At 55.0% G+C, this 25,905-nt stretch overlaps 1 protein-coding gene across 4 annotated transcripts; it reads left to right on the top strand.

Moving 5' to 3' along the window:
- Window positions 1-934: 934 nt before the first annotated feature.
- SHD (Src homology 2 domain containing transforming protein D) lies at window positions 935-25,732 on the top strand. 4 transcript variants are annotated; one of them, XM_048830902.2, is made up of 8 exons: window positions 935-1,871; window positions 8,925-10,352; window positions 17,008-17,134; window positions 17,661-17,882; window positions 19,166-19,337; window positions 20,637-20,756; window positions 21,201-21,251; window positions 24,561-25,732. In XM_048830902.2, the coding sequence occupies exons 2-8, from the start codon at window positions 10,020-10,022 to the stop codon at window positions 24,745-24,747; spliced, it is 1,212 nt and encodes a 403-aa protein (XP_048686859.1). In that variant the 5' UTR covers window positions 935-1,871; window positions 8,925-10,019; the 3' UTR covers window positions 24,748-25,732. The 4 variants fall into 4 exon arrangements, with proteins under 4 accessions (XP_048686859.1, XP_048686860.1, XP_048686862.1 ...); XM_048830903.2 differs by lacking the exon at window positions 935-1,871 and having other exon boundaries at window positions 7,250-10,352; window positions 19,169-19,337; XM_048830905.2 differs by lacking the exons at window positions 935-1,871; window positions 21,201-21,251 and having other exon boundaries at window positions 7,252-10,352.
- The last annotated feature ends 173 nt before the right edge of the window (window positions 25,733-25,905 follow it).

Here is a 25,905-nt window from a genome sequence, read left to right on the forward strand (position 1 = left end):
TATACTAGTTTAAACCTGCAAGTGACCCATGCCTGATGCTGCAGAGGAAGATGAACCACCCCTCTCCTCTCCCCCCCGCCCCGAGTTCTGAAGCCCCTTAAGGTCTCTCAGCAGAGTCAGAAAAAAATCCCCAAACCTCCCTATGGTCTCTGTCCCCCCCCCACCCCCCCTCCCCCCCAAGTCCTTCCCTAGCTCTGTAATGTACTTTCCCTGGGTTCTCCAGTTTCTGCGACATGCTGTTTTTCTTGCTTTGAGTATCAGTGGAGAGTTTCTGTCTCCCTGTGGCCTTCTAACTGGGTGAATCAGACAAGACGAGGTCAAACAACTGGCTGATACTCAGGCAATAACCTTTTTGTCTCACATCATTCCTAACTACGGCCTGGACCCCCACACCCATCAGGGTAGTCCCGGCTCAATCAGCTTTTTACCCCAACGCTCAGGAGCAGCCAGTGGAGAGTGACCACAAGGGGCAAAGGCAGCCTTGAGTGTCCCCCTCTGTCCCTGTAGAGGGGGGGTGAAGCTGCTCAGCTGTAGCTTCACTGGAACCAGCGACTCCTCCAAAGAGCGCTAGGAGGATGCAAGTGTGAGCGCCTGCCAGAGGCTTTGATTTCGGGGTGGGACGAGCCAGAGACTACTGCGCTTGCAAAGGCTGGAAGCCCTGCTCAGGGGGACAGTCACAGCAGAGCCTAGTCTGAGCACTGGCAGGCTTAAGGAAGGGCGAGCTGTGCAGTGCTCTGAACTCTTGCCAGGCTTACAAAGGTTAAACCACCCGCTGCAGGGAGAGGAATCCTGCGCGATGCTGTCTGGTGCTGCTCTTGGTCTTGCTCTCCCGCGCTGCCTTTCTGGGAGTGGGGGCTGGCAGGGGAAGGGGGCCGGCCTCCTTAAAAACAGAGAGCTTCTTGGGAAAGGCACTGGCCAGGCTGCTCCCGCTGCGCTGCCTGTCTCTGCGGTTGGGGATGCACCCCGCCAGGCCCCAGAAAGGAGCCGGCAGCCAGGAGACGCTGACTGCGCTGAGAGACATTAATGGGCTTCAGAACTCTTGTAATTAGATTAATCTAAAAAGGGTGAGCAAATGCCCCCGGGGGAGCCTTGCTGGCGTAGCAGTACCAGTCTGTGTCCGCCAGACCTGCTGGCACCATGCGTGTAGCAGCCCTGCGGCTCTGGTTTACCCACGGCGATCAATGGAATTCCTCTGTCTCATTGGAATCCCATTTCTCTTGGGCCTCTGTCTCTTTTCCTTTGTGATGACAACGGGGAGGACTCCGTGCTCTCCCTTGCAAGAGGCACGTACCGCATTGCCGCTGCTGAAGGAGCACCCTGGCCTTTGGCAGGGACGGCTTGCTTTTGTCGTCACGTTACCAGCATTTCTGTGATCGGGCTCCCTCTCGGCGGCCGGTTAGAACTGGGCCGTGGCATTGAGCGCGCATGGCAACAGCTGCCGGGTGACACTTTGAAAAGATTGGGGTAACTTCTCGTTTCCCATCTGCCAGGCTCCTCCCCCTCCCGCCCCAAATCCCACTGCTAGCCCCTGCAACTCACCTTTATTTGTATCACAATAGCACCTAGAGGCCCCAAGCGAGATCAGGGTCCCATTTTGCCTGGTGCTGTATGTACCCCTACAGCAGGGCTGTCCCTGCCCCAGAGAGTGGGGGAGAATGCTGCTATTGCCTCTTTCACAGGTGGGCGGGTAGCTCAGGGCTCACACAACTTTCTTCCTGAGGTCGCCCAGGCAGTCTGCAGCAAAAGTGGGGCTTGAACCCAGTTCTCCAGAGTCCCACGGCGATGCCTTCTCCGCAAGCCCATCCATCTTGCTGCCGTGCACTAGAGAGAGATGGGTCTGCCTGGAGTCGAGAGACTTCACTTCATTCCAGGTAAACAGAAGAGTCTGCTAGCCCTGTTTTCAGTGGGGTACCTCGGCGCCCTCCCCTCCAATGAGCCTTCCTGTCTGCTATGGATCTTTGCCTTCAGTGAATCTTTCCCACATGCCTTCACCACTCCTTGCTCCATGGGGTCATCCGCTCAGCCATGGCCACTTACGACCCCCCCACCCTGCCCCCATCTGATCACGTGCTCCTAGGGGCTTTCCATTCCACCACCTGGTGCGGGGTATGATCCATTTCTGCCTCATTGCCTCCCCAATCATTCCATTCTTCACCATCTGTCCTCCTTGATCGTTATCATCCTCTTCAGGCAGCGCTTGTCAAACCTTATCGGAGCTGGCTTTCGTCAGGCTTGCGTTTCCTTGGGTCTCCCAGCTGCGTAGCACTGTTAGAAGAGTCTCCCATCCGTTTGACAAGAGGGAGACGGTGACAAAGATGGCCGGGAGTGTGGTTTGTGGTAAGGTACAGGCCTGGGAGCAGTGGGTTCTATCCCTGGCTCTGCCACTGGCCATAGGCAAGCCGTTTGCCCTCCTTCTGCCTCAGTTTCCCTGTCTGTTAAAGGCTACTTTGACCTGCCAGACAGAATGCTTGTGACACTTGGTTAATGCGTGTTCATAGAGCAGGTTGAGAATGTTGGATGGAAGGAGCTAGGGAAAGGCAACCTGTTATTAAGAGGCTGGAAATGTCAGAAAAACAGCATTAAGCGACTGTAACAAGTGTTTATTGTAACGAATGGGAGACCCAGCGCAAGTTATTTGTGGCCATCCTCAGAGGGACTGAAATCAATGGAATGTCGGAGCTTTAAATATCTTTGAGGATCTGGACCTTTGGGCTTTTCTGCACCATGCTGCAGGGCGAGCTGCAGGGGTATGAAGTGTAGAGTGCTCGAACTGCCCGTGCTGGCACGAACTAACAGGTACCTACTGCCTGTTGACGTAGCGCTGTTTGAAACAGGCCTGCGTCAACGTGAGTGAGGTACCTGTTAGTTCGTGCCAGCAGGGTCTATGCGGGGCGCTTTGAGCGTGTGCAGGACATTTGAATGCCCTTCAATTCACACCCCCGTAGTCTGTACTGCAATTTAGGGCTTGATCCTGCCAAGTCATCATGTTGGTCACCCGATGCCTCCCCATCACGCGCTCATTGGAGTGGGGGGCGGTTCTGGGCAGACTGGATTTACACAACGGCAGGGCAAGGAACGGTTAAAGGATTTAGTTCAGCCCTTGGCCAATGCAGGATCGGTCCAGCTCCTGTCGTCTCAGGGTTCTGTCTGGTAATGGGGGGGGGGGTGGCCCTTTAACCGGGTTCCTGAAGGTCTTTAGCCCATGGTTCTTGGTGCCTGCGTGTTAGGCAGGGACTCACCCTACACGCTCATGATGGTCTCTTCTGGCCTTCAGATCTATGCAGTGAAAGGTGGCGCTTGCCCTGCCTAGGGATAGCTTTATAGAGATACAAGCCAGGCCCCAGTGGTTACTGTCCACATGCACGACACGCAAGTGAGCAGCTCGGAGTATTCTCGCTGCCTGGCTCTGAAAAGCAGGGTCACAATTCCCCCCTTCCCCCTCTCCCCCCTGCCCCAGCCTGCAGAGCTACCGTTCATTGCTATGGGAGGTGGGCGTGCAGCAGGGCCAGCATTCCCACTGCATTCTCCGTCTCCGCCAATTGCTCGCGAAGAGTCTCAGGCTGAGCTGATCCTGTGTACATGGTGGTGGCACCTCTCTTCCCCCTCCCCCCCCCCCCCGAGGCACTCTTCCCCCAGGCACAGCAGTAATGAACCTTGCTCCATCCTATTACCTCCCCAGTCCCGCTCCGCCTCCACCAGGTTAGCAGCTCCCACTGGCTTAGTGCGCCGTGTAATAAACCCGTATGGAGGCTTTTGATTTTGCCAGCACAATCACATTACTCCCTGTTAAAAATGGCTGGACCTGGGGTAATAAATTGGAGGTGTCAGAGCTGTTTGCTTCTTCATCTCCTTTCATTACCCAGAGCAGCAATTGATCTCCTCTGTTGCTGTCCTCCAGCGGCGCTGGGGGAAGCAAATAGGAATTGCGAGTACCGATGATGCTTCTCGGGGGAGGGCGCGGTTTGCAGGGGGACAGTTGGGTCTGTTTGGGGGACAGACGGGGGAACTGTCCCACTCTTCCCCCCCCCCCCCTTTGTGGGAGCATTTTCACAGCATTGTAGCAATTGGAGAAAGATGAAAGATCCTCGTTAGGCTGCGTCTGATCCATCCCTTGCTGCAGCCGGGTTGTTCCCTTGAGTGTGCTCTCCAGCGCTTTGTCCGGTTTAGAATGACTCAATCGATGCGGCATCCACTGTATCCTCGGGGAGACCATTCCACCATCTCCATTTTCCTCCCCACGGCAGTGATGGGGTTCTATTGGGGTGTTTCAGGTAATAAAGGCAGGGGGAGAATTCACCGTTGTGGAGCAGTCAGTTCCAGGCCCGGCTCTTTGCCCGGTGTCCCAGACGATGGGCAGCATGTGCCAGACTCAATCCAATCCGTTCATCCCTCAGGGAGTTCACTTCTCTTTCTTTGCGAAGAGTAGCAGGGCAGATGTGGGCTGAGCCCTGCTTACAAGGTCCAGCGTGGGTGGCGTGTGGAGCTGGATTTCCAGGCGCTGGTCCCGTTATTACCAGATTCCAAGTTTCAAAGCCCAGCGCTTCAGCACCCCAGCTGCTTTCGGGTAGGTCTGCACTGCAGTCATGGAGTGTGATTGCAGCTTGTGTTGATGTACCCAAGCTAGCTCAGGTGTCGGAGCAGCGAATCCAGGACCGCACTCACTCCAATGCAGGCTCCACCAGCCCCCCTGGAACCCGGGGCAGTTACTCACAGGGCTAGCCCCTGCTGAAGCTTCTGGCACAGCCTGGTGCCAAGCAGGGGTGAGCCCCAGCTGTGCCAATAGCAGCTAGCTTGCCTGCACTATCGGGGGGTTTGCAGTGGTTGGCTGGCCTATGGGCCTGATCCAAAGCTCCCTGAACTCAAATGGCTGTCTGTCTACTGACTTGCCCAGATGTGGGATCAGGCCCTGTATTCCCAGTTCAAGGCACCCAGCCCTAATTAATGAGCAGGATTTCACTAATGAACCCTCATTTAAAAACAGCAAACAGGGACCTATTTCAGCATGGATTTAACACACCCAGATTATTTTGGGTGTGTGTGCGCGCTTGAGGGAATGAGATGGAAGAATTGTTAACCCCCTGCATTTAAAGGAAACAAAGGAACAAGTCTAAATCAGATTTTCCTCTTGATTCTTCTGTTACGAGAACAATTAATGTTCCTGGCAAATGAATTATAATTAGCAGCCCCTTCGAACGTTAATACTTCAGATGCTGGATATTTATATAGGGCTCTGGTATTTATATTTGATGAGATCTGTCAACAACTGTTCTGCTAGACAGAATATTTTTCAGCCGAGCACATTAAACAGGACAATTAGCTGGCTCTTACGCTTATTCCCCCTAGAAACACATTTAGGCTACTTCTCAATTGCTGATTGGGGAGCAGGGGCGGGGGAGGGGTTCTTTGTTCTGAAACAGAGGAATAGATTAGGGTCCCAGGAGGTGGCAAAGAACGGTACCGGTTTTATGAATACTAAGTACAAAAAGCTACATTGAGGTCAGAACTACAATGTACCAAAGACAGAGCATTCAAAGGGAAGCAGCGGCAGAGTTCAGGGCTCAGGTTGAAAGGATGTCTCTCTGCTTTAAAGGGAAAACAATGAAACTGTGCCCTTTTTGGCTGCTTGATGGTGAACGAAGAAGACTTGAAAGATTTCATTTCCTTCTCCAAAAAAGAAAAAGTGAGGGGGTTTTTAACCTTAGAAAAATGAGAAAGATTAAATCCGGTCTTCCCTGTTTTTCTGCTGGGTGTCTCCTTGAAAGACAAGAGAACTGGGAAGGGAGGGGTCTCAGCCCTTAACTGAAGTGGGGAGGAATCTTTAAAGACAGCTTTTCTCCTGAGCGTTTGTCAGACCTTTGAGTTAAATCAAGGAGAACAAAAACAAACAGGCCCAGAGCTTTGAACAGTCTGACTAAAAAAACCCTCCCACGGTGGCTCAAGTTCCACTTCCTTGGTTGCTATATGGTGGTGTATTCCTACTAGTTTTCCAGTTGTCCATAGAGACCTCCATAAAAAACAGTATACAAGATTTGAATGTATAGTGATAGGTCTTTATCCATCATAAAGAAACAACGCAACCACAGAGCACTAACAACCACTAGGAGTTAGGCACTCAAATAATTTTGAGGATCTAGCTGTAGGGCCCTGCTCCTGCTCTGGGTAGATGGACTCTTGTTTCCATACAGAGTCACCTTGCCTTGAGCAGGTACTTCAGGACCATGGCTGCAGGAGCCATGGCCTAGCTGCCATGCAGCAAATTGAGTGCTAGTAGCTCTTCAGAGCCCTCATGCGCTTGCCCTCTTAACCTCAAAGGACACCAGGTAAGGGCCCCCCCGCCCCATCCTGCAAGTAGATCTATGTCCGTCGAAACCCACTGGTATCAGTCCCGCATGGAAGAACATGCAGGCCTGAGCCTTAATTAGGAGCAATGAGAAACTGAGAAATGAGGTGGTGTTTCAAATGTCCACTCATCCAACTTTCGTGAATGTTTTCTAATCAGCTCGAAGTAAGAGCCTGTTTCTCTTCCCTGTTGTTATGTTTTGTAACATAGAAATAGAGAAGTGAGATGAAAACATAAAATAGTCTTGCTGGAAGGTTGCATCCTAGCACTGCTTTGTTTTGTAGAATTCAGAATGATAAAAGCAGAGAGAGATAAAGCAGGCTGCTCCCAGAGGTACAACTCACCCCACCTTGTTACTCTAGGCTCCCTGGCTGCAAACTGATTGCTGTGGTCATGCTTCCCTACAGAGGCTCCTGCCTGCAGGACCAGGAAACCCCTGAGCATTTAAATTGATAGCTTTACAATGTTAATAGTTTTCCATACACCACACCTGTGAGCCCAGTTTTCCAGGGCTTGCAGCATTCAGACACACACACATCCATGTAGCCCCAAGGATATTTTTAAAGCTATATAAGTTCTTATGAATGTATTTTTATTACAGTAGCACCCAGAAGTCCCAGCTGAGGGTATCTCTACACTCCAACTGAACTGCAATTGCGGGGAGAGGATTGAGCTTGGGTAGGCAAACCCACATTAGCTTTCATCTAGCTGGCGTGGCGGCAAATAGCAGTGAGGACGTGGTGGCATGGACTTCTTCAGCATCAGCCGTACAAACCCCCCGCCGCGCTCCGGGCTATGTACGTGTTTGCATTGCTAGCCCGGGCTGACACCCATGCCGCCATGTCTTCACCGCTATTCGTAGCCTTGCTAACTAGATTAAAGCTAATTTGGGTATGCCTACGTGGCACACCTTCCATTGCAGTGTAGGCCTGCCCTGAGATCATGGCCTCATTGTACTCGGGGCTGTACAGAGACATAGAGACAGTCCCTGCTCAAGAGACCTCACAGTCTAAATAGTCAGCAGAAGGGGACACGATTTACCCAAGAGCACGTGGTAGGTCAGTGGCAGAGGTAGGATTAGAACCCAGCACTCCTGGCTCCCCAGCCGGGCCAGTGCTCGAGCCACCCAGCCTCGATTTCCCCCTGCTGCTGCCACTAGTGCTGATACACATCCAGTAAGAAAATTTAAGGTGCCCCCCACCGCCCAGGTGAAATTTGGCTTGCAAAATAGTATTTCATCTCCCCACGCAAAATAACCTGGCCTGTCAAAGCTGCAAATGCTCGTCCCCTCCCAACCCACCAGGGAGCAACCAGCTGCCACTTTAACAGACCTGATCGCATCTCGTTCTAATCCATACATCCAGCATCGTTGTTGTGTTTGTTTTTCCTTAATTCCTATCGGCTCAGTTTCTCTCTCTCCACCTCCAGCTGCCCTCGCCTTTAATTCCCCCCTCCCTCCACTTTCCCTCTCTCCCCGATCTCCCTGTTCTTTATTTACAGCCACCTTCTCTCTAGCAAGGAGAGCCAGTTGGCAATTTCACACCTCAGGTTGGGCTAGGCGCCAAGGAGCAGCCGGCATGTCTAGCCAGGGACAACCAGGGAAGATGGGATGGAGAAGGCTAAAAAAGGAAGAGATTTAAACCCTCCCTCCATGCATACATGCAACTTTCTTTTTGCCTGCTCAATTTCAGCTTCTTTTATCCCTCCCTCCCTCCCTTTCCCCTGGTCAGTTTCACTAGGCTCTGTCCTCTGGGAGGAATTGAATCTATTGATGCTTCCCTAGGGGATGCTCCATAAAGAGCAGGGATCTGGAGAAAGGGCATTTTCTCTCCTTCCTCCCTTTTCCTGTTGCAGGGGAATGACACTTCTTTGAGAGCCGGGAAGGGGGGGTGCTAGGTATCTGTCCCTCCAGCTGGTGCCTTGCTTCTTGCTGAAGGTCTCTGTAACCTTTGCAAACTAGAGGGAGCTGTGCCTGCAAAAAACATAGGGCCAGGAGGAGGAGGCGAAAAACCCTTTGACGTATCAGGAGCAACGATTGCAAAGAGGCTTCCAGACCTTCCAGCCACCGATTTTTTTTTTTATCTCCCGCCTTTCCCCAAATCATCCCAACAACCGCATCAAAACTATGACCGGCTTCCTGAAGCTGCAGCTCCTGCCATCCTTCCTCCCAAAAGTAGCCCGCAGGTCCCTGAAAACAAGAAACTGATGGATGCAAAAGGCTGAAAAGTCTCTTCCCACCCCAGCCCCCTTTTCTTTGTGCAGTTGCCTTGCAAAAAGCTACTGGTGGTATCTGGAGATCACTGTTGCAGTTGTTCAGGCTGTTTTGTGTTTGCAGTTACTTTCCTGGATCCTGTAAAGGAGACGAGCTCTCAGGGAAAGCATCATAACAACCCTCTCAAAATCTAACAAAGGAGAAGAAAGCTATAACTGGACTCTTCCAAGCTAGACTTTTGCTAAAGTTTTCCAGTCCTGCTTTTGTGAATGTCTCTTAAGAGGGAGGAGGTTTGATTTTTTTTTTTTTGGGGGGGTAAGATCTCTGCTTATTTGGGCTTTGGAATAAATCACTCTCTTTCCCCCTCACCAGAAATAAAAACCGAATGATGGATGTGTGCCAATGTGTACTGGAGATTGTCTTGTTTGTCCAGGAATTGCGTGTGTGAGGGTTTGACGCTTCAGCAACCTTAACTGTAAACCAAGGAAGTTTCTGGTGGCGATGGGAAATAAATATATACACAGCTTCGTATCTGACAAGAAACGGTAGCTGGGAGGTGATTCCGTTCCCTGGATCTCTTAAAGGATTCTAACTGGATAGACAAAGACTTACGAGAACCGGTGGTTATATATTTATGTATTTAAGAGGAACTTTGTAAAGGCAGTTTTAAAATGGACATTAATGTGCCTGGCTAGTGTTTGAACGGGTGAGGTGTTCATTGTCTAGGGTTGTTTTTGTTTTTTAAATGTTTCTTTCCAGACCATAGAAAATTGTCTTTGCGGGATGCTCTATTGTTGCTTAGATCTGATCGTTCCATAATGAACTAGTAAATTTCTTTTCTCTCTCTTTCTTTCTCCTTTAAAAGCGCTAATGCTTTGTAAATGCTCAGTATCACAAATCCGTTTTAGGGATTAAAACCGATCTCTTGGAAAGACACTCTGGAGCTTTCATTCGAGACAGGTTTTTGGCTGTGTGTGTCTATTTTTTGAAGCTTAGTGCAGGGGAGATGAATTTTTTTTTAAAAAAAAAGACTTTTTCTCCCCTCAATTGTCCATTGCATTTGAACTGGTAATAGAATGTGAAAACCTTCCGTGATCCAACCCCCACACAGAGATCTGGTTTGATGTAAGTATTTTATTTCATAAGGTCTATAGGATCTCCAGACAGGAGTGTGTTGCTTTTCATTTTGTGTTAAACACCTTTGAAACCCTCTTCTATTAAAGGGAGAGAGGAAATTTCATTTCCAACTCCTGGAGCAGCTCGCTCTGGGATAAGACATCAGTCTGAGACATAAACATTGGAGACCTCTCGATGCTCAGGGTCTCCTGAAAGGAAGATGAATGACACCCAATTTGGATTATAAATCATGGGGAGCCGCTAAGGCTTATCTGATGGCAGCTTGAGAATTCTTCCAAACCCACTTGTTCTGCCCAGAGAGGTCAGGGTTTTGTTGTCAGGCTGGAACAAATGGCCAAGTGGCTGAAAGATTACTTGAGTTTTGGGAGCAGGAGGTCTCCTCCACAGCCCCCCAAGCCCGACTACACAGAGAGTGAGATCTTAAAGGCTTACAGAGCACAGAAGAGCCTGGACTTTGAGGATCCCTATGAAGACAGCGACAATAAACTGGAGCCAGATCCCGGGGGCTCGGGCTCCCCAAATATGGCAGCTGCTGGTGGCTGTGCGGAAGGGAAATACACCTCCCCAAAACACAGGCTTATCAAAGTGGAGTCCACCGACCTGAACAGGAGCAAAGCTCTGTTGGAGACGGCAGCTGAGGAGCTGAAAGGCAGGCAAGAGCAGGTAGGTGCTGGGAGCAAGGGGATTTACTGAGCCGGTGTCCTTCAGGGGTCTGACCACACTCAGGCCTCGCCCTCTCGGCCTGTGGTCACATCACATCCCTCATGCTAAGCAGGGCTGGGTCAGGTTGCTGCTTGGATGGGGATTTCCAAGGTGCTGCATGCAGGGGGATTCTATACCTGGTGCTCTTTGCTCTGAGTCAGGGCTCTTCTGGAAGTGGTAGGGCGCACTGCACAGCGGGCGATGTCCAGCTGATCCTGAATGCTTTCTGTAAGAGCTGGTGTGTTCAGCCCAGCAGCCTGGCCAGAGGCCGACTTGGGTGAGGATGCGGGGCTTCCATGAATTCATCCCGATGTTTCAGTTAGATGCAGCATTGTTCGCTTCCCATCCTACAGTGCTTTGGGGTGAGCTATTACGACGAAACGGCTGCTGGCTGTGCCCCAGAGACGGCTGCATTTTGGCGGTGTGTGCAATTACGCCCAAGGGGAGAGTTTGCTGGGTATTGTGGGATATACCCATGAATTGGAGAAAGGAAGGAGGGAGGGGGAGAGAGGACCGCAGCCTGGGGCTCCATGGGCAGGGAAAGGTTTCAAGCGGCAGCCACGCTTTTCGGTTTGTTTCACCTTCTGGCAAGAAATGTGCAATAAATGATCCTTCCTGACAGCATCAGGGAAAGAGCCGACTTTCTGATTTCATAGCTCTGGAGCTGAGGACTGGGGCCCAGGAGACCTAGAGTTGATTCCCAGCTCTCCCACCAATGCCCAGTGGGACCTTGTGCAAGTCCCTTCCCTTCTTTCAGGCCATGGTTTTCCATCTGTAACATGGGGCTAAAATGCCCCGTCCTTTGCTGCAGCCTGTCTGTCTCGTCTGGTTAGATTGTAAGCTTTTCAGGTCTCACTGCGCATAGGTACAATGCCTAGTGCTATGAGGCCTGGTCTCATCTGGGGCGTCTCAGTCCTCCTGGAATACCGGTCATTATCAATGCTATGTAACACTTTCCCAATGGCATTTTCTGTATTTGTTCCTGTGACAGTCACTGAGCCTCGTCTCTCCAGCCCAGATCCAACCATGCTAGTCCTCCGGAGCTGCCCATGCAGAGAGCATGCTGAACTGCATGGGGAGGTGGGAGGGGGGCAGCTTTGGAGCGTCGCTCAGCGTATACCTGGGGTTGTCCAGCAATCACTCATTCTGGGCATGTCAGTGGTGCAGGAACAGCAGTGGGCTAAGTCTGTAACAGGCCTGGCTCAATAGGGGTTGCAACCTGCTGCACTCAGTGGTCCTCTTTGGAGCAGTGGATCCATGGGCGTATTATTCTGCTGCTGCTTAGGGGTAGCTGTGCCAATGCTTGCCCATTCAGATCGTGCCCATGGGCACTGATGCGGGGACACCTCTGCCCCGTTCACTGGACTCTGGACGCATCCTTTCCATTTTCCATTGAACTGTGGGCGCTACTGTTCCATGAAGGAGATGGGGGATGCCATGGATACATCTACCCTGCAGTCAGGAGGGGCGACGGTAGGATGTGTCGCGTACCCCAGTGAGCATAGCAGTGAAGTCATGGCAGCAGGGGCAGAAGCCCAGGTTAGCTGGTCGAGCGCATTCCGAAGGACCCGGGCGAGCTTGTACCCAGGAGTCTATATTTAGCAAGCGAGTGTGGACAAAACCAGCTTGCATATGTCTTGTGATTGCTGGGTAGACATAGGGTACAGAGGGGGGATTGCCAGTGTGTGGCACAGAGGAGTGGGGAGGCAGGACTCAACAGGCTGGGAGTGCTGCCAAAGGAGAGATCAGCGCGCTGACCCCTCTGTCGGGGTCACAGATGATGGGGATGGGTCTGCAGTGGCTGTAACACGGGGCCGGTGCAGCAGGCGAGGGGTTCGTCAGCACGTCAGTGAGCTCATGGAGGAGGGTGTGAAATCCAGACCAAAGCGTGAAGCCGTTGGCAGGCTCAGCTCCATGCGACTGCTGCTGGGATCACAGGTTCCTGCCCTCCTTAGCACCCCTGCTCTCAGCCTTATTAGCAGTGACGTGTGGCAGGCAGAGGTGCCGCTGGCCCAGAGGGATTTTTCACACCTCTCTCCACATGCAGCCCACGTGTCACCATAACCCCATCCCAGCATGCCCAGCGATCGCTAACGAGCCCCACTGTGGGAGAGGTCAGTGTCGCTGTCCCCCCAGGGGGAAGTGAGGCCCGGGGAGAGGGGACGCGACAGCGGCAGAGCTGGGATTAGAACCCCCGTCTCCCCACTCCTCTGCTCTGCCTCCTCGTCATAATTAAAGCATCAGCCATAATTCTCATCTTCAGCCTCTGCCTTTGATGGTTAATTCATTGGTGACGATAAGGGGGTGACATTTAATACCGGGAGCGACGGTGCTTCGGATGCCGAACTCCAGCCACCCCCTGCGAGAGGCCCGAGGATTTCTGCGCGAGATCAGGTGGAGGGGTGAGCTGGGAGGAGGTTGTACCCGGTTTATGGATTCAGGCTGTCAACCACAGACTGCCAGCTCACCTAACCCACACCTGAATCATCCCTGTGATCCTGTAACGCGGCTGTTCTGCAGGAGGGCTTGGGCTTGACAGCAGCTGCAGGTTATGTCACAAGCCATTAGGAAGGTGAGCAACTCTACAGGCAGAAATAACCTAGATCTGACCTTGACTGCATGAGAGTCTAACCATCCTGGGTAACCATGCAGCCAAAGGCTGGTGGGGGAGGGGGGCTTAGGACTGCATTCCTTTAGTGGGTTACCCGGAGGAAGAAAGCCCCCGTTTCTTTTAGAGAGGTCGCTACTCTGCCGTAAGACTAGCACTGCCAAACTCAGCAGCAGCGTGGTCTAGTGGTGAGAGCAGTGAGCTAGCGCACCTGGACTCTGGTCCTGGCTCTGCCACTGCCCTGTTACGTGACCTCAGGCAAATCCCTTCCCTTCTGGGGCCCCGTCCATCCTCTCTCTTTAGATCATAAGCGTTTCTGGGCAGGGGGTGTCTCTCACTATATGAACATGCAGTGCCCAGGGCAAGGGGGGCCCTGATCTTGGTTGGGATCGCTAGGCAGCACTGCAATAATATGATGTTTACTTGATAGTGCCTCGGTAAAGCGGGTACGTATTGGCACCCCCCTGCGCTGATGGAGACGCTGCAGCTGGGGATGCGTGACTGCAGCATGTGTGGACGTCCCAGGGTAGGTCTACACTGCAGGCGGGGAGTGTGATCACAGCACGCATGGACATACCTGAGCCTCCGTTCTAGCGAGCTCAGGTACTAACAGCAGTGAAGCTATGGCAGCAAACACTTCAGCACAGGCTCATCCCCCCCAGTGCGTACCCAGGTCCTGGCTGGGGGACATGTACAGCCCCCCCCCCACCCCCCCGAAGCTCACGCCGCCAGGGTTTCTTTGCTGTTGGTGTCTGACCTAGCTAGATCCCAGCTAGCGCTGGCATGTCCATGCCTGCTGTGATCACCCTCCCCGCCTGCAGTGTAGACCTACCCTGAGACTTGCCCACGATCAGTGCCTGAGCTAGGAAGAGGAGCCAGGAGTCAGAACGCCCTGTGTGTTGATCACTAGACCATGTCCCCTCTCAAAGAGCCTGGTCCTCCTCTCATTTACACCAGAATTTACTCTGGAGTGACTCTGATTACTGCTGGTTTACGCCAGAGTATATGAAAGGGGAAGTCAGGCCCTGTGTTCTCACCGTGATAATATCAAGCACATTTCTGCTCCCCCCTAAACTATTCCTTGACCTTGTTTGTAGTGTCCTAGGGGATGTTTTCGTTTCCCTTTTGAACTGGGCCACATGTTCCTCTCTGCTACCGATCACCTTGCGTTCAGAGACAGTCCCTGCTGGATGCTGGCCTTTGCTGGCCATACTTCTCACTAGGGGAGTGTCACGGAGCGTGGGGGAGTCCAGGCCCTGCACCCCTCTTCCCGGGATTCACTGAGACTCTCAGCCAGCCAGTAAAACAGAAGGTTTATTGGACAACAGGAACACAGTCCAAAACAGAGTTTGTGGGTACACCCAGGACCCCTCAGTCAAGTCCTTCTGGGGGAGCAGGGAGCTTAGACCCCAGCCCTGGGGTTCCCTGTGTTCCTCCACCCAGCCCCAAACTGAAACTAAACCCACCCAGCAGGTTCCCTGCTGCAGCCTCTGTCCACATTCCTGGGCAGAGGTGTTACCTCCCCCTCCCCCTCCTGGCTCAGGTGACAGGCTCTCAGCTCTCAGGTCTCCCATCTCCAGGGCACATTCCCAGGTCAACACTCCCCCCTCCCTGCTGCGTCACATCGTCACAGGGAGTTATCTTTCTTTAACTCTATGCGTGAAGTTGTTGCATACACACACCTTACATTTATACAGTGCCTTTCTTCCCAAAGCATGTTACATATGCAGGGAACGCTCACCCAGCACTGAAATGCAGCCACCTCTGGGGTGGAACGCGGTAACTGTTTTAACAGTGCACAGCAACACTGCACAGGGATGATTCATCCACTGCTGAAATGCAGCCACCTCTCAGGTGACCGGTGACAGCTGTTTAACAGTGCCTCTGCATAGGGCTCACTCACCCAGCCCCGAAATGCAGCCATCTCTGGGCTGGAACATGGCCGCTTTAAGAGCACACAGCAACACTGCGCAATAGTTCAGGAGGTGAAAAAGAAGCCAGACAGTCATTTCCCCATCTGGAATTTGAGCAGGACACAGGGGCTAACGCCCTGCCCCTGGCAGAGAGCTCCCTGGGGTTGGTAATGAGTACAGCTGATCAGCAGCCCTGCCTGTTTTCCCACCCAGATCCCACCCAGGCCTCATGCTACTGGCGTGAGGATCCCAGCATGAGGGGCTGTGATCGGTTGGGCTAGTGCCCTTTCCTCACAGTAGCTGCAGGTGCCAGTTCGAGCCCGGCTGCCATTTCCTCTGTCTTCCCTGATGAGCATCAGCTTCTGCCAGCACCACGCGAATGCTGGGGTCCCCCACCGGCTGGCGAGCTCCTCCATCTCCGACCCTCCGCCCGCGCCCTGCAAAGGGGCAGGTGTCCCCGTGCCAATCGGACCGCTCCCCCATCTCTGATCCCTGGCTGTCAGGCCTTGTCCCCCTGCTTGCCGCTCGCTGCCCCCGACAGCGTGTTAGACACGCTCAAACAGCCCGCGGAGGAAATGTTTTGAGAGCTGCAGGCAAATGAGACAGGCGCATGGCAATTGCCTCTCAGCCGCTCCTCGAAGCAATTACCCTGCTTCTCCCCTTTTGTGTCTGTGAATTGAGCGCTGAGAAATGAGGTGGATTGACAGCGCTGCGGGCCGATGTTTTCTTTACCCACAGAGCGGGTGCGCTCTGGGCTGTCACAGGACAAGACACGCACGCGTACACACACACAGATGCTCTCTGGCCAGCCTACGCGCCTCTACCCCCTGACCTAGAGGAGCGGGGAGAGCGGTCTCCATCCTGCTGAGACTGGCAGCCAAGGCAGCGCTAAATGCGTTCTGCCAGCTCTGAGATGGCCCTGAGACCAAATAACGCCCTGCACTGAGCAGCCACCGGATGGCAGCTTCTCTCAGGCCTCCCTGCCCCAGCCTGGATTCAGACCAGAACCCCAGAAGCGAAAGGCTCCAAAGCCACAAGGCCACACAGTCCCACTGATTTCATTGCTTTCTATTACCTCTCCACCCAGGGCGTAGCACTCCCTGTCTCTGCAGCTGTACATCAGGCTCAGACTTGAGCTCGCTTGCTGCCTCTCTGCCTCCAGAGATGTGGGATCGGCTGTGACAAAGCTTAGGCCAGATCCTCAGTGGTATTTAGGAGCCTAATCTGGGTCTTAATGCCTTCCTTCTCCATCACACTCTGCAAAGATCTCCCAGCAAACCCATGGGAAGCATGTGAAAGGCAGGCTGGTGTCACTAGCCCTGTGTCACCAATGGGGAAACTGAGGCAGGGGCTTGCCCGAGATCATGCAGCGAATTGGTGTCAAAGCTGGAAGTAGGACTCAGGGCTTTCCAGGCTCACATCTCCTCTCCTTCTCTCTGCACTTTTCACCTGGCCTCTGATGAGATGAGCTTGCTGGTGTCCTCAGGTTTGGGCTGCTACCTGGCTCTGACTGGATTCCTAGTTTAACTCCTATGTCCATAGAGAAATCGTAGAATTGTAGGGCTGGAAGTGATCTCGTGAGCTCACCTAGTCCAGCCCCCTGCACTCAGGCAGGACCAAATAACCCTAGACCATCCCTGACAGGGGTTTGTCCAACCTGTTCTTTAAAACCCCAAATGATGGGGATTCCACAACCTCCCTTGGGACCCTGGTCCAGAGCTTAACTCCCCTGAGAGTTAGAAAGTTTTCCCTAATATCTAACCTAACTCTCCCTGGCTGCAGATTAAGCCCATTGCTTCTTGTCCCGCCTTCAGTGGTCCCGGAGAGCAATTGGTCACCATAGTCTTTATAACACCCTTGAGCATACTTAAAGGCTGTTTTAACATTTTCTCATCCGTGTGGACGCAGTGAAGTCCCTTTGTCTCTTATTTTAATTCCCACCGATCTGGGTGCTGGGGGAGAGGGACTCCTGCTGGCAGGGCTGATCAGTGCCCTGGGCTGCTTCCTCGGGTTGCTCCTGCAGCCGGGATGTTTGGGTGCCGCTGGGCCTGGCCCTGCCTTTTCTGCGCTGAGTGTTGCCCCTCCTTGCCCGCAGGGCGATGCTGACAGCGAGTACTCTGACCCCTTCGATGCCCGCCAGGAGCAGCCAGGGGACACCAAGGAGCCGGTGCCGGAGAACAACGGCTACATGGAGCCCTATGACGCCCAGCGGGTGGTGGCAGGTGAGAGACACCAGGGCACGAGCAGTCGCCAGGGGTGGGGCAGGACCCTGTGCTGCATGGAGCAGCTCCTAGCTGCGACTGCACAGGGGGACTGGGGCAGGGCTCTGTGACGCTGCTTCTCGCTCTCACTGAGGCACCTGTGCCCAAGGGGCAGGACAAGGCTGTTATCAACTCCCCTGCCTGGCTCGCTAGCCCCTTGGGTGAGTAGGAGGGCACCCAATGTACCCTCCCTGCACATGGGCACCTGGCACCCAATCTCCCCCCCGCACATGGGATCCTGGCACCCAGTGTACCCACCACACATGTGGGCACCAGGCACCCAGTGTACCCACCCATGCATGTGGGCACCTGCTGTGTGGCACCCAATCCCTCCAGGTATATGAGCATCTACTGCCACCCTCCCCACCCCCTCGCCTGCACATGGCCTCCTGCTGTCTGCCCGCCATGCCCTGGCACACGTCTATACACGGGCTCCTCGGCCCAGCCTTGGCCCTGCCCAACTAATCCCCTTTCGCTGGACCCCCAGATTTCCAGGGGAAAGGCGACTGGGAGGGCCGGCGGGGGAAGAAGTGCCTGCAGGGCCTGCAGCTTTACGACACCCCCTATGAGGAGCAGGAGCGAGATCCCGAGGGCGGCCCGGCCAGCCCGGCCCGCGAGAGCCGCCTGCCCCAAGACGACGAGCGGCCAGCGGACGAGTACGATCAGCCCTGGGAGTGGAAGAAAGACCACATCTCCCGGGCCTTCGCAGGTATGTCCCGCCCTGTTCCGCTGAGCCGGCAGAGCCCCCGGGAAGGGCCAGTCTCTGTGGGGAGGGGAGCGGCACAGTGCCAGAGACATGGGGCTCTGCTGGAGCCTGGGAGGGCATGGCTCTGGGGCTAAGCCTCAGGTGTGAAATCCCCAGGAAGCTCATTCTGCCTAGGCAGGTGGCTTCAGCTCCAGGCATTTCCTGTGGGGGGCCCTTTCCAGCGAGATCATGAGCCCTGGAATCCCTGCTGCTCTGCCTGAGCATCAAACCCCCCAGAGCACTTTCCAGTAGGCTCAGGGGGTTCACCCTAGAGTCCTTCGACTACAATCTCCTGGCCCCCGTGGGGCTGTGTGTCCAGCTGATGCCCCAGGTGGGTTGCATGTCACTGGGGTTGCAGCTCCGTGGTCCTTTGGGATCCTCTAGGGTGAAAGGTGCCATCGGGATGTAATTGATTAACAAGAGCCAGTCATGGGAAGCAGCCCTGATGGTGCCAGAAAAGGGAGGGAGTGGCAGGGACCTGGTGCCCCGGCCTCCTGCCCTGCCCCGGCATAGGAGTGGGAGTTGGCACCAGAGGCAAAGGATGTGGCATTACTAATGGCACCTTCAGGGCCCATCAGGCCAGGGGCTCCAGTCCAGTCCCAGACCGGCTCTAAAGACCCCTGCTGCAAAGAAGCCACAGGCCCGAACCTGCAGCCTCTGCAGTCTTCCCATTGGCTTCAGTGGCCTCTGAGTCCGGCCCAATGAGCCGAAGGAGCAAAGTAATGTAACTGGGAAATGGGATGCGGGGTTCCTCTGAGGCTCAGGTGGCAGGGATCAGGCACAGAGAGTGGGGCTGAGGGCAGAGTTTGGATCCAGAGCTCTGACATTGTTTGCTTGGGTTCCAGACGCCCGGCGTCCCCCATCTCGATGGACGTGTGGGCAGACAGGCACCGGGGTACGCGGGCTGAAGCTAAGAGGAATCCAAGGAAGGGTCGGGCCTGACGGAGCTTCTCCCCAGCAGGCTGGGTACAGGGCGGGGGTGGCATTTGTGGGGCAGGAGTTCACCCTCCTTTGGCCCTGGACCAATGATACTGGCTAGAGATGGGTGCAGTGTCCTCCAGGTACCCAGGTGTGGGGCCCAAGGCTGCTGCTGGGTTGATGAGACTATGGCTCACTGGCAGTGGAGGGTGGAACCAGCAAGGGGGACTCGGCGCTCCGCTGAGCCGGGGTCGGGGAGACTGTGGCCAACCAGGAGCAGCCTGCCACCTCTCCCTCCCCGTGTAATGCATTTTTCCCCCCCACCCAAGCAGTGCAGTTCGAAAACCCGGACTGGGAGCGCCCCTCCTCCCTGAACAAAGAGCGCCGTCAGCCGCCAAAGCACCTGACGGCAGGCCCCAAGCACGGCCGATCGCACAGCCCGGAGCGCAGTCCCCCCATGGCCGAACGCGTGGACCCCTCGCTGCCACTGGAGAAGCAGGTGTAAGTCCCAGGGGCGGGCAAGCCTGCCAGCTGGATGGGCACCAGCATCCTTTAGATCCATGGTTCCCTGCCTGCTCCGGATGCCCTGATGGCAGGCCACACAGGGCGGGAGCTGAGGCTGTATCATGCCCCCAAGCCAGCCATGCTGGGTGCAGCTGTGGCCAGAGCTCTGAGCCCATAATGTATTCGTCCCAAGATGCACTGGGGCAAGGTGTGCGTACGGGTCATTGGTCAGAACACAGCGCTGAGCTCGGGAGCTTTGAGCCACGAGCACCGTCACATGCCACGGAAACTGTTACAGACCTCGGGACCCTGGAGGAAATCTGGGAGTTTGACCTCTCTCCTCCCAGAGGATGGTTTGCAATCGCCTCACAATGCACCACAGTTCGGACCACCACTGGGCATTCTGGGATCCGTGCCCAGAAGACACTGCTGCTGCCGCGGCCAGGGCCCACAGGGGGTAGGTATTTAAGTCATTCCAGAGTGCCCCGTGCGGACAGGCCTGGCTTGTGTCTCCTGCAGCCCAGCTGATTGCAGCAACAGGCCCCGCCTTCAGTCACCCTATGTCTTGGGTGGTCACTCACACCAGGGCAAAGGTTCTGGTAGCGTGTTGCTCCCACTCTCCACCAGTGTAAAAGACATCATGAGGTCCAGGGGGATGGAGAAGAAGCTTGAGGGGTGGGATGGGAACAGGAGGTTGTGCTCTTGCCATGATAACACAGACCTTGCCTGAAGCGTGGCCAACCCCACGCATTCAAAATTCCTGAGTCAGGCCCCCAAAAACCAAGAGATGGCCTTGAACAATCCTGGGATTAAAAACATTGTGGAGAGGAGGTTCTTTCAATTTACCTTCCTGGTTCTGAGCTTTCAGGGTGCTCTTGGGTTGTGTTTTCAGGATTTTCTCTGCAACTAGGAGAGCTAGATGCCCACTTAATCTTTTAAAGGAAAGCTGAGATTCTCCTGTATTCACCTGACTCCAGTAGCTGGGGATTTGAGAAAAGGCAGGCAACTAAAAGAAGATGTGTGAAGAGGGAGGTTCTGGAGCAGCCTCCCAATAGGAGGAGTGGGGGAAACCAACCTCACTTGTTTGAAGATAGAGCTTGCTAGGTTTATGGCCGAAATGACACAATGGTGTTGCCTGGGTAGCAGGGGACTGGCCCAAAGACCCAGGAGCTCCCGTCTAGCCCTGTGTTCTACGTTCCTAAAAGCAGCAGGTATCGCAAGGCTGATGGTGAAATTGTGAGCACTGGGAGCTCTGTGTCTGTCGCTGTGTGACCCTCTCCTCTCCCCCCACCCCAGGTGGTACCATGGCTCCATCAGCAGAGCGGACGCCGAGACCCTGCTGACTCTGTGCAAAGAAGGCAGCTACCTGGTGCGGAACAGTGAAACCAGCCACCACGACTACTCCCTGTCACTCAGGTGAGACGCCCACTCGCTGTCTTTCCCAGCCTCTGCGGAGAGCTGCTGGGTCGGGGAATTGTCTGCAGCGGGGGTGCTCGCGCCCTGCAGCTCTATGACCCAGCCACCTGGAGCTTCCCAGGTGGGCGGTCATTAATTAAACTGGCGGCCCCACGAGGGGGAGCTGTTAGCCCTGTTGCAAAGATGGGGAAACCAAGGCACAGAGCAGAGAAGGTCTGGTCCCCAGTGGTGAGATATTGGCAGACTTGGGTATAGAACCCAGGAGGTCTGACTCCCAGGAGGGTTAAGCGCAAGTTGGTAGCTAACTCCCATAAACTCCTTTGAAAGTCCCAGGCTAGACCACACTACAAGGTCCAAGCGTAAAACCCAGGAGTCCTGATTCCCACTCCCCCTGCTCTAACCACCAGACTCCCCCTTTCTCTCCCTCTCTCTCTCACTTCCCAGGGCTCCCATGACACCTCTCTCTGCAGGTCGGAGCGAGGGCTCATGCCCACGGTACGTGCGTGGGAGAGAAAGCATCTCTCTGAATCCCTGTGTAGTGCAGGGAGCCGGTGTGTCATTGCCTGTGACCTGCTGTCACCTCCAAGGGGTGTGGGGGGGAGGTGTGGGGGGGGGTGGAGGGGAGAAGCTGGTTGCCTGGCCTGGGAGGAGATGGAGACACGGGCTGCAGAAACTGACGTGGCTCGACGGTATCGGAGGAGAGCGGCGGAGCGGTGGCATCAATACACTTCACTTCTTCCAGGCGTCGGATGCCTCGCAGGCCGCGGGGGGCTGGTGGGGGGTGGCCGGGCGCTGTGCTCACTACATTCCTGCCCCACTCCCTGGCACTGGGGAGCCAGAGTTCCTGGGACACATGGTGCGTTGTGTTGGGGCATCTCGACTCCTGGCGCCAAGGGGGTTAATGTAGGTGACGTGACGGGGGCATTGAGGGGTGGTAACATGGTGTCGTCAGTCACTGCCCCGAGTGCCAGAGCCCACCGAACAGGGGGATGTCTCTGCTCTCCGGCCCTGTGGAGCCAGCCCTGGTCGTGCCCTATGGACGTGACCTTCTCCTGGAGGCTTTTGTTTGTTTTAAACCTGCTGCCTTTTAATTTCGTTGGGTGACCCCTGGTTCTTGTGTTATGTGAAGGAGCAAATAACACTTATTCACACCTCTAACACTTATTCACACCTATTCATTTTCTCCACACCATTCGTGATCTTACAAACCTCTGTCACCGGGGTTCTCAACCTGTTCCGTGCTCAAGCCCCCTCAGCATGCTCTAAAAATGCCAGGGCCCAGTGGGCGTGGGCGGGGGTGGGGGGGAACTCAGGGCTCTGGGCCGGGGGGGACCCTTGGGCATAGGCATAGTTTTACTTCTGTTTGCGGGGGCCAGGGCTGGCGGAGCTGGAACCAGTTCCGCACTGCGGGGGCCAGGGAGGGAGCGCCACCTCCACCCCCTGACTCCCGGGGGTGGGGTGACCGGATGTCCCGATTTTATAGGGACAGTCTCGATATTTGGGGCTTTGTCTTATATAGGCACCTATTACCCCCCTGCCCCTTGTCCCGATTTTTCACACTTGCTGTCTGGTCACCCTAGTGGGGGGATGCAACCAAAAAATATAACTCAAAGGGGGGGACTCAGTTAAAAAGTTTGAAAACTGCTCAGGATGCAGGCGGGGGGGGGGGGTAGCTCAGGGTGCAGGCAGGGGTAGCTAGGGGCTGGGTGCAGACCCCTGGTTGAGAACCGCGGCTCTATCCTGTCCCCCATTAGTCGTCTCTTTTCCAAATGGAACAGTCCCAGTCTTTTCAATCTCTCCTCCTACAAGAAGCTGTTCCATCCCCATCATCCATCTCTGAACCTTTTTCAATTCCAATAGATCTTTTCTGAGATGGGACGACCAGATCTGCACGCAGTATTCAAGGTGTGGATGTACCATGAATTCATATAGCGGCATTATAATACATTCTGTCTTATTACCTATCCCTTTCCTAATGGTCCAAATATTCTGATCGCTTTTTTGACTGTCGCTGCACGTTGAGTGGATGTTTTCAGAGACTCCAAGTTCGCTTTCTTGATGGGTAACAGCTAATTTAGACCCCATCATTTTGTATGTGTAGCTGGGATTATATTTTGCCAGGTGCATTACTTTGCGTTTATCACCGTTGAATTTCATCTGCCATTGTAAAAAGAAAAGGAGTACTTGTGGCACCTTAGAGACTAACCAATTTATTTGAGCATGAGCTTTCGTGAGCTACAGCTCACTTGAAATCTGCCATTGTGTTGCCCAGTCACCCAGTTTTGTGAGATCCCTTTGTAACTCTTCACAGTCTGATTTGGTCTTAACTACCCTGAATAATTTTGTATCATCTGCAAATTTTGCCACCTCCCTGTTTACCCCTTTTTCCAGATCATTGATGAATATGTTGAACAGCACAGGGCCCAGGACAGACCCCTGGGGGACACCACCATTTACCTCTCTCCATTCTGAAACTGACCATTTATTCCTACCCTTTGTTTCCTGCCTTTAAACCAGTTACTGATCCATGAGAGGACCTTCCCTCTTACCCCATGGCTGCTTAACGATGGGCGAGTGGGTTTGTGCGGGAGGATGAGAGACCAGACTCTTGTTCCCAGCTCCTAGGTCAATGTGTGATCTGCTGGGTTAGCATAGCGGAGGGCTGGGCTCCCTTGTCCTGGGAGAAGGCTCTTGTTCCCAGCTCCAGGAGGGGAGTGGGGTCCAGTGGTCAGAGCAGGGGCCTGGGAATCAACATCTTGTAAACTTAGGCCCTTAAGCTTCCCTCCTGGGGTGGGTAAGTTTTAAAGTCATTCCTGGCTGTCAAGGGCTTGGAGAGCCTTGGATGGGGGAGGAGCAAGAGGCCCGTTCTCCTCTCCCCAGGATCCTCCAGGCCCTTCCCCCGGCTCATGGGCACAATCTCCCCCGACAAGTAGCTCCCCGTGAACTCTCTGCCTGGAACATCTGCTTCTTATTAGCGGTCGGCAAGCACATCAAAGGGCCAGGCCGGCAGGCGCTTTGTCGGCTGTCTGTGCACAGAATGAGCCACACGGCCTGGGGAGCAGCCGGCATGAATATTTCATCGGGTTAATCGCAGCAGCATGCTCTGATCCCCGGGCCCCGCTCCCCCCGCCGCACGCTTTGAAATATTTATCCCCGCACAGGGATGGGAGCTGGGGTTGGCTCTATCTCTGCATGGTGTCTCCGAGGTAGCCCCCAGCCTGGCTCTGGAGAGCAGAGCAGCCCCTCTCCTGGCTGGCTTGGATCACGCAATCTGCCAGGGTGCTCAGGGATTCCTCAACCAGCAACATTCCTGCGCTGGGATCCGCCGGCCTGGAGATATTGCAGGACCCTGCTCCGATCCCCAGACAAAGCGGCCAGGCGTTGCTCCTGGGTTCTGTAGCTGGGACTGGTTTGCTGGGACGGTGAGTGAGTGGCTTCCGCTTCTCCGGGGCCTCAGATTCCACCACTGTGCAATGAGGAGGATGCTATCATGGCAAATCACATGGCCTCCAGTGACTGCTGAGTACTGTGGCTACTTGGCAGCAGCTGGGCTAGAACTCGGAGCCTCCTGCTCCAAAAACCACCAGCTGTTGCTGTTTCAGATAAGGGAGAATCCCCAGCAACAGCTAACAGTATAGGCCTTATGACACACAGCTGAGCAGCTCTGCTTAGCATGACCATATCTCTCTCTAGTGGCTGACCGCAGCAAAGACAAGAGCTCAGGGTCAATGGGATTACTCCTGTGGCTCCAATGCGAGGGGATGCCCGTTGCTAATGATCTTTCCCCTTTGCCTCCATCCCCAGGAGCAGCCAGGGCTTCATGCACATGAAGTTCACCAGGACCAGGGAGAGCAAGTATGTGCTGGGCCAGAACAGCGCCCCCTTCGAGAGCATCCCCGAGGTCATCCACTACTACACGGTGCGGGAGCTACCCGTCAAAGGGGCCGAGCAACTCTCACTGCTGTACCCCGTCGCTGTGCAGACCCTCTGACGCGGGGGGGACGCTGGATGCTTGCTGACCGCGCAGGACAGGGGCTGCTCCCGCCCTGCCCGCCCCCAGAAGCACTGGCTCGAGGATGGGGCTGAAGGAGGAAGGGCTGGTCCGGAGCCTGCAGCTGGGGAGGCCCCAGCCCAGCCCCCAGGGGCGAATGGGGTGGCACTTTGCGTGACCTGCCGTTTCAGCACAGGGGAGTCATGCTCCGAAGCAGCCATAGCAAGTCGCTCTGCCTGTAATGCTGCATCCAGCGCCCTCCTGCTGTCCCAGCCCCTGCGTCCTGCTCTGGGGGGGTGGCCTTTGTCCTGGTAGGTCCCACACATGGAAGGGGTTAGCCCAGGGTCATCCCTTCTAGCCACATCTGGGAGCTCCTGCTTCGGGGCTGTTTGTCCCGGAGATTGTCCTGCTGTCCTTTTCCCTTCCCTTTCCCCTCCGCCCCCAGCTTGGTCTCTCCTCCTCCGGGATGCTGCTTGCCCCAAGGTCCTGCTGGGCCCTGCCCCTGAAAATCTTCTCTGCCCTGCTCTGGGGGGGCTGTATCCCAGAGCCCCCCAGCCCATCCTGCTCGGAGAGACACTCCCAAGTTACTTCCCTCGCCTCCAGGCCTGTTTGAGCCCAGGCTTCCCCTTCCCTTGTGCAGCCCTGGGAGCTGCCAGTGTGGGGGAGGGGGTTTCCGAGCATGTCCCATCCTGGACAGTCCCCACCGTCCTGCCCTGGGAGGGACACGCCCGCCGCCCCCGGGAAGGCTCTGAGCACAATAACATGTAGAGACAGTAGGTTCATGTAACTGCCCTCCAGTGTCCTACCCCCGGTGTCATCTCGCCTGAGCCAGCTCCCCCCACCACCGCCCCGGCCCCCTGAGCCAGGTGGGCCCCCTCCCCCTCCAACCCGTTTCCCCTGGCGTGTGTGTGCGGGTCCGTCGCGCCGTGTGTGCTCTGTGCTGCCGTGGCAAATAGGTTTCCATTAAACGCCGTAGTCCAGACTCGGCCCCCGCCCGCCCGTCCGTCTGTCTCTGCCTGGCTGGGCAGGGGTCCCACCGGGGCCCCAGGGCTCCCACCGGGGCCCCAGGGCTCCGTGCATTACTCACCAGGGGACGACGGGGCGAGAGCAGAGCTGGCCCCAGGGCTAGAGGGGCTTGGAGATCCGAGCCCAGAGAGA

Source organism: Caretta caretta, chromosome 25 (genome assembly GCF_965140235.1).
Source record: "Caretta caretta isolate rCarCar2 chromosome 25, rCarCar1.hap1, whole genome shotgun sequence".
Lineage (NCBI taxonomy): Eukaryota > Metazoa > Chordata > Testudines > Cheloniidae > Caretta > Caretta caretta.

Coding starts and splice junctions, on each gene's coding strand:
- SHD (XM_048830902.2), top strand. CDS start 10,020: ATGGCCAAGTGGCTGAAAGATTACTTGAGTTTTGGGAGCAGGAGGTCT. Junction 17,135..17,660: donor CGCCCAGCGGGTGGTGGCAG/GTGAGAGACACC, acceptor CTGGACCCCCAG/ATTTCCAGGGGAAAGGCGAC. Junction 20,757..21,200: donor GACTACTCCCTGTCACTCAG/GTGAGACGCCCA, acceptor CTCACTTCCCAG/GGCTCCCATGACACCTCTCT.